Genomic DNA, 8506 nt, shown 5'->3' with positions numbered 1-8506 from the left:
TTTCAAATCTTTGTTTACATTTTTGATCTCGATTTCCATCTGCGAGTACAATTAAAATAAATCTACTTTGTAGTGGTGGTATAGGTGGTAGTAGTTAGGATGTGTCTTAAGGCCCATTCATGCCGAACGGTTTTTGCAGTGTACTAACGAACGTTGGAGGATCCTGTAAACGTGGTGCAGTTGTGAATGCTTGTACTAAAACATGTTCGTAAACTGGATCCTGCAAAAAACCGTTCCTGCAATGATCAGGATGCTGCCGTAGGCACAATTGCGGTCAAACAATATCCAACACAAAGCACACGTTTGCGCGGCGCCTTACTAGACCTGTGTACAGGGCATCGAGTATATAACCAGAAATAGAGACGAAATGTCATTTAATTTGTTTGAAAACTATTCTGCCATATCATTACTGTGACAACTGCGCTCCGATTGGCCAGCCCGAATACGAAACAATTGACGGTTTCACTTAAAATCGACCAGTTAACTTGAGTTTTGCTATAATGGACAAAAAATTAAAAATTACATATTTAATTATCGATGAAATATGATTCCGTTTGTTTTGTAATTAGACGTTTTGCTGTTTTTCCCCACTCCACTGAATGGAACAGTACGCCATTGTTAAATATATTATCTTTATTACCATTGACTTACAAATAAATGGACGACGGGTCTAATACAAAAACCACGAAAAAAATGTCCCAAGTCAACCTATTCGAAATTTAAATTGTTATGTCATCGCAGTATCGCGCTGTCCGTAGAACAAATGAAGACTAAAGCGGAGTGTCGCGCTCTGTATACGATTTTAGCGCCTTACAAGTGCGGACACTTTTTAGCGCGGACCCGACGTCCATATAATTGTAAGTCAATGTTTATTACAGAATATTTTTGGAATATACGGAGACGTACACACAGGTCAGTTGTTGGCGCTGTCTACATTTCAGTGCAAACGAGAGTTGATATTTTTATAAGTGATGTATCACTGATGAGTTACCAGGAATGTCTGGCCCTTATTTCGTCTTCAATGTCTGGTTATATACTCGATGGTACAGGGGGCTACTCTCGTTCTCTGTCCGTAATACTCGACCAAATCAAAACACAATATCACGTGAGACGCTTCATTCGCATCACGCGCCTTTTAATTTGCTCGAGTATTAATTATTTCTCAATAATTGTTTTGGACGGATGTTGGGCCAGAACTCCAGGCTCCCACTCTTTACACTTCAGATTTTAGGCGGAAACTTACTGCCGAGTGTGTGAGATGGACGACGGCATAACATGGAATTGCTGGAAATGCACGGGATCCATGTTAAGTAACATAGAACACGTGAGGTAATTTAATAATCAGAATCCGTTGGCGGTGGTTTGGTGGCTAGATAGGCGAGCGCGCGAGCGATTGCTGGAGGTATTGGTGGCGGGGTGGGCAGATGATCGCCGGTAGGTTGGAAGCCGTTCTCGTCCGCTTTGTAAAGGACGTTTATCGTCTGAAAGAGATGGGAAATAAGTTAGTGTAGCAAAAACATAAGATTCCGCTTTCGCTGGTGATTGTAATCTCAACATACAACATTAGCAATACCACACCATTGGTTAATGTGACCATTATTTTTCCCTCAGAGCGGGACGCCTGTAAATTTATTTTTCTCAAACATGCTCGGAAATGTTTGCGTTATTTTAAGTTTGTCATTTATGGACCGTGCGACATCTTCTCGGCCAAAGACTGCAAGGTAAGTATGAAAATCCGTAATTGTCCACTTCTCTAAACTTTCGAATCTACCATTGACTTACAAATAAATGGACGATGGGTCTAATACAAAAACCACGAAAAAAATGTCCCAAGTCAACCTATTTAAACGTAGTGACATGTAAATATGAAAAAGCTTTTAAATTGTAATGTCATCACAGTACTGTCTAATTTTGCTTGCTTCGCTGTCAGTCAAACAAACGAAGACTAAAGCGTGAATGACGCTCTGTATACGATTTTAACGCCCTATAAGTTCGGACACTTTTTAGCGCGGACCCGACGTCCATATAATTGTAAGTCAATGGAATCTACCTACTAATGATGAACTATGTATACAGGCAAAATAAGAATGCATACAGTCAACTGCCCAGTGTTCATAATTGCGAGAATACCGCTTACTTAAAAAAAGAAAATGGCGGCAACACTTAAGCTAAAGTGTTTTGGTATTCTTTTGTTTTTTTTTCATCTTTTTTGTATTTTAGTCGCGAAAATGAGTACTAGTGAGAAGAGTGATAACGAAAATACAGTCTAGTATAGTATAGTAGATACAGTATAGACATACATTCAAACACATCGTCATAAGTTCAGCAGACTACTATTGATGTGCCTGGAAAAACAATAATATTTTCTTTTAGCAATTATCGTAACACGTCGAAAATATTACTTTTAATATTGTTTGTTTTTAACTTTTTCTATTAAACGTCTTCCTGTCTTTAGTCTTTTATTATTTTTTGGCACTCGTCCTTGTAACTCATATACTCGTCCAGCAATCCCTTAATTCTCGGGCTCTGCAATAATGTACTAATTGTTTTAAAAATATGTCCACATGTGGATTTATTATACTAAAGGTACGAAATAATAGGTTCGTACTACAATTCGAAGCTGTGGCCATGAATTCTAGCTATTTCACAAATTCTCTAGGTTTAGTTGCTCACTTGCCCATCCGGTGCAACGTACTGGTACTGTCCTTCGACGACGAGCGCTGGCTCGCCACTGGAGCTTGGTTCTAAGCCGCCGCGTTGCTCGTGGAAGACACCACCCTCTGCAACACCAAAATACAATAATCAGTCTCGTTCAACATCTACATACCGCAAATGCTTGAATTTTTTTTATATCATATTTTTTATGATACAAAATACCGGGACGAACAAGTAGTGTTGCAGTGCCACTCAGAGTTTTAAATCGCAAAGGTGTGAGGGGCACTGCCGCTGCCCCCGTCATCGTCACTCTGAGACATACGTTGACAAGTCCTATGTGCTGGAATTCCACCAGCAGATGAATGATGAATAAAATGTTATTCATATTGTACAAAAGAGGCTTTTTATTACATTTGCCCGACTTCTGCTGACCCGATCTTTTCGTTCTATACAATGAAATTATCCTTATAAGAAACTGAATCTGTCAGCATTAAAAAGAAATAGTAAATTTTATTCATTCTGTATGAAAAAAACATTTTATTGGATTTGGCCAACTTGTACTGTCCCAATTTTCTCTTCCAACACAATGAAATGTTCCTTACATGGAGCTGAGTCGATGAGCATTAAGAAAAACAATCAATTTGGTACATTTTTATGGACATTTTTATTGTTTAAAAAAAAACACTTAATGGTTCCTAAGGCAGTTTCCCGGTATCTCCTAAAGTTTCAGATTTTCAAATACTGTCCCAGTTAAAAAAACACACTGTATATTTTCTAAAAATTTAACGCGAAGCTCATGTTGCCTTTTTCGCTTTTATAACATGGACTAAAGCGGCTTATCACAGTCTCAAGGCGATATCAATGAGTATAGTGTCTCCCTTATCTGTTCCGCAATTTCTCCATCAGAGTTAATCCGGTCATATATATTTTTCACCTCACTAGCTCGGAAAGGCTTTCTTTCTCCTTAGAGGCTTCGAATAAACGGCGAATATAAAAATTTAGTCCTTCTATTTAATTTATGTATATATTTCAAGTTATAATATTTCTTATATATATATTAATTCCTTCCAAACTTGTTCTCATGATAATGTTGCCTTTCCTTTTTGGTTTTCCTCCCATCCGTTTCCTAACCATTTACTTTGAAGTTGGCACAAAGTATTCTGGTGCCATTATTTAAAACAAAAAAAAATGATGTTTTATATATCGAGTTCTTAGGTTTTCGCGATTGTTATACATAGGAAATGAAACTATTTTCAAACAAACCGACGTTTCGGGCCCTTTACAGGTCCCATGGTCACGGTTGACAGCAAAAAAAAAATAGTTTCATTTCCTATGATGTTTTATAGTTCAACTGTTTCTTTCATCTACCATTTTCCTCGCTGTAGTGAGGTGAAAAGTTTCGCTCGGGAGCAAAATTGTTTTGCGTCTCGTGCCTTGAAACCCTCGCTACGCTCAGGAATCTATTTTTCAATGTTAGGTTCCTTCGCTTACTCAGGTTTCAATACAACCACTCGCTTCAAACAACAACTTTGCAGCGTTGCACAACAAATAAGTAACTATTTATTACCTTACCTGTCTGTATTGCCCATTTGTAAGATCCATCTGGATTAGGTCCTTCGAAGTCATTCCTAACTATTGCGTCTTGACTTTGACACGATGAGAGCGATGCTAGCGCTAGAACCTAGAACAAAATGACAAATGAATAAGACTTAATTTACATTGTCGTCGTACTAAATGAAAGTGAATCTTTATACCCTATCATAATGAACTTCATGTCAGTTGCGTAATGTAGCAATGTCCAGGGACCTGTTCCGGTTTTGTAAGGGTGCTGGTGAAATTACCGGCACGTTGGGACTTGTAAACTTATGTTAGGGTTAATGGGCGCTGCTACTGCCACTGTGAGCGAAAAAGACGTTGTGCGTTGCAAGATAAGAAAAAAATATTTCATTACGACATAATCTAAATAAAAAAAATGTAAAGGAAGCTACGATAACAATTTTCATGGAGTCGCCATCTCTGAGGTCCCGGGTTCGATCCCCGGTCGGGTCAGTGTAGAAACTAATTTTGTATTGTCACGGGTCTGGGTGTTTGTAGTAGTTTCCGATTTCCATAACCCAAGTGCTTTAGTTACTTACTTTGGAATCAGAGCAACGTATGTAATGTTGTCTAATATTTATTTATTTATATGTAATATACAAAATAAAATAATCTCAGTACAGAGTAGATATGAGCGCCGATAATAGATCAACCGGCGGAGGCGCGCTGATGAAAAAGTGTGTAAATAAATTTGTATAATGGTGTTTGTTTTCACAAAATATTTTTATAAAACTACTTCTTCAAAGGAAAAAATAAAATAATGTGTTGTTTTGTTGTTGCGGCGGCGGCGCGAGGAAAACGCGGCGCTCATGTCTAATACCTACATGTTAAATTTTTTTCGAAAATATAGACTATTTTAAGAAACTAATTTTTATTAATCATCAAAATCGGTTCACAAAGCCGGAGTTATCGTGTAACATACATACGAAAAAAAAAAAAATACAGTCGCGTTGAGAACCTCATCTTTTTTTAAGGTTGGTTGTGTGGCACAGATAACGTCACACTTTCTTTTTGTGAAATTATTAAAATCCAAACGGAGTTATTGAATAATATCTCAAAATGTTACATAACAGCAGCTTGATTTTGATTGCCTCTCCCGATCGGTAACTGCATTTTCCGAGTCGAGGCGCATAATTGCGATTCCCAACTGGCCGATCGGAGATTTGACATTTCAAATCGGAACAACAGTTGATTTACCTCACAAATTAGAAAGATATAGTAGGACTCAGGTTCATCTTCGCGCTCAGAAACACATCTGATTTCGTGACTATCCGGTCGAATCGATTCCTATTTGAACTAAAAGCAGCACGCAGGTAACCATTTGGCAAAATAGAATCATTTAAAATAAAATTATCTTTAAATTATGTTTTATTATTTTAATTTCCTGTCGATTGCGCCCGGGCTACATGGGCTAATACCGGCGCCGCAGTTAACATTACTGCCTGGCGGCATTTTTTTTATAAATCTAAGTGACGGAACGAACAAGTCGTGCGCCTGGTGGTAAACGACACGCCTTTCCATAACAGTTGTAGTGTCACTCAGAACTTTAAATCACAAAGATCTGAGGGGCACTCGACTCCCTGAGACATAAGTTGACAAGTCCCATGTGCCCTTCGAAATTGAAACGCAGTAATGCTTTACTGCTTGGCGGCACACTCTTTCAGTACGAGGTGTAATGCTACTAAATTTATTTATGATTCTCATAAAGTGATGACGTAAAACCATTACGATGAGTGATCATCACAATTAAACACAATGCAAGTTCAATTACAATATTCTCATTTTTGCGAAACTTAATTATGTCTACTTTGAAAATACACTTACCCGTGACATTAAAGCTATAGATGTTTATTTGTGAATGCCGTGATTGATGCCTTACCAAAAGGTAAACTTTGAAATATTATATTACAACATAATATTATTATTCGTGTCTTTAGAACGGGTCATGATGAAACCTGCGAACCGGAGAATGTTATTTACGAGGATAAACGCTTTAAATCAATTTAACAGGTATTTGTAAAACTATCTGTCAGCCCGTCACCACTACATGTGTACCTTGGTCATAACTTCAGGATATATTTGATGCTATCAGCACAAAAGTGGTATAACATACAGGCAAAAAATCTAAACTGTCATCTTTTTTTAACTTACTTCAAAAAAGAAGGTTTTCAATTCGTCTGTATGTTTTTTTTGTACGTATGTTACGCGTTTACTCCGTTAATTTCAATGATTCTTATTTTCTTGGAAAGAGGGTACCTCAGATGTTGAATTTGAACAAAATATTCCACCTCTAAGGGTGGCAAACTAGGGGATGAATGACTTTCGAGGTCGGTTTTTTATTACTATGTACCTACTGATTAACGATTGATCCTTTTTCTCTGAGACATAAAATAACTTAAATCAGTGTGTATTTTAATCTGTTTTGAATTAATGTTTGATTTTTATAAATTAACCCTGCTAGTTTTATGTTGAGCCCCAAAATTAAGAGAAATGAGCATTAAAAAGCCTAAAACCGTGTTCGGAAACGCAAGTAAATTCGTTTCTGGTTTCTCAAATGCTAACCTAGCCTATTGAATGGAGGGCGCAACTTGTCCTATATGAAAAACGAGGTTTAAACATTATTTTTGATTATCAAATATTCATTTAGTATACATAATGATAGATAGTGTTACTTACCTTGAATGCAGTTCATTTATAATTTATCCGTAGCTCAACTAATACAGACGGACCAATTAATACATATATATGAAACATAAACAAATATCGTTTATTTAAAAAAGTACACATTTACAATGTATATAACGATAAAAACGACGCACTAGGGAAACTAGGGTATCGCGGATGCCATGAACACTCATAGGTAGACAACCACAAATTATACCCATACTCACGAGATAAATAAATGTAGGCCATACAAATATTTCTCCCGGCCCGGGAATCGAACCCTCTGCGTGGCAGTTCAGCATGGTAACCTGATATATATATAGTCAAAGAACAAGTCATGCGCCTGGTGGTAAGCGACACGCCTGTCATTAACAATCGCAGTGCCACTTAGAGCCATAAATCGCAAAGACCTGAGGGACACTGCCACTGCGTCGGTCACTCTCAGACATAAGTTTACAAGTCCCATGTGCCTGTAATTTCACCAGTTTACCGCATACGTCATAACGTGACCATTATACGTTTCCCTTCGAGCGGAACGCCAGTAAATTAATAATTGTTTTAAAAATAAAGCACATATTTACGATAGTTATAAAATGTGTACCTAATGATTAAAGCAAAACATAAAAGAAATGTTGAATGAAAATTTTAAAGAAGAAATTAAATTTTGTGTAGTCTGATATGTCGAGTTCTTAGGTTTTCGCGATTGTTACACATAGGAAATGAAACTATTTTTCCGGATTTAAATCGCGTATATTTGTTTTTTCAAACAAACCGACGTTTCGGGCCCTTTACAGGTCCCATGGTCACGGTTGACAACCGTATACGCGATTTAAATCCGGAAAAATAGTTTCATTTCCTAGTCTGATATGCTTTAGCTTTATATATATTATTTTAAATTTATTGTCACGTGTGTCCTGTTTCGTCAACGGGACATTTTTAAGAATTTTGGGAACAGCGGGACACGAGGCTTAAAAGCAGGACTGTCCCCCTCAAAGCGAGACGTATGGTCACGTTACTTCAAAATGGAAATAGATAGTTTATTTGGTCATCATTTTGAACGGTTGCTAAATAGTAATTTGTCAAAATTATGCACACGAACTCTTGGGACACTAAATTATACGTACAAATGTCAAGTGAAAAGATTTATTCTTGACTTCAAAAACGCTTTACTTACATTTGTATGTATATTCTAAATTAATTAATTGAAATATGTAACAATTTGTATAATACACCGACGAGGTCATGTTGCCTAAACGCATTATGTTAATTTATGGTCATGTTCCATTCAAACACAGAGTCAAAGCAAGGCTTTTGATTGATTCATATTTTAATTTCATATCCGTTTTCTTACAAATCTGTGCATAATAATTAGAGATTTTATTTATTTTACTGGTCGTCAGACGTCAGATACAATATAATGCTTTTTTTTTTAATTTTTAAGGTCCCTGCGCGGGTTTGCTTGCACAGGTTATAGCACTATAATTTCCCGTATAATTAAAAGATTGATAGAGAGGGGCACCATAATCAAAAGTTAAGTTGATAGATACGGGCCTAGTCTTTTATCTGTACCATGACCATAAAGTTCATGCTA

General features: G+C 36.9%; 1 protein-coding gene across 1 annotated transcript in view; it reads right to left on the bottom strand.

Annotated features, from left to right (window-relative positions):
- Positions 1–1063: 1063 nt before the first annotated feature.
- Positions 1064–8506, bottom strand: part of LOC113229157 (endocuticle structural glycoprotein ABD-4-like) — a 36526-nt gene continuing 29083 nt past the window's right edge. Inside the window, exons 2-4 of the mRNA XM_026462667.1 lie at positions 4228–4336; positions 2674–2780; positions 1064–1481 (exon numbers count right to left, since the gene is read on the bottom strand). Coding sequence (XP_026318452.1) covers positions 1335–1481; positions 2674–2780; positions 4228–4336 — 363 coding nt within the window. The 3' untranslated portion in view covers positions 1064–1334. The remainder of the gene's footprint in view (positions 1482–2673; positions 2781–4227; positions 4337–8506) is intronic.

Source organism: Hyposmocoma kahamanoa, unplaced genomic scaffold, assembly GCF_003589595.1.
Source record: "Hyposmocoma kahamanoa isolate Upper Pololo Valley unplaced genomic scaffold, ASM358959v1 289, whole genome shotgun sequence".
NCBI lineage: Eukaryota > Metazoa > Arthropoda > Insecta > Lepidoptera > Cosmopterigidae > Hyposmocoma > Hyposmocoma kahamanoa.
The sequence above is the reverse complement of the archived record's forward strand: the minus strand, read 5'-3'. Positions and strand labels throughout refer to the sequence as shown.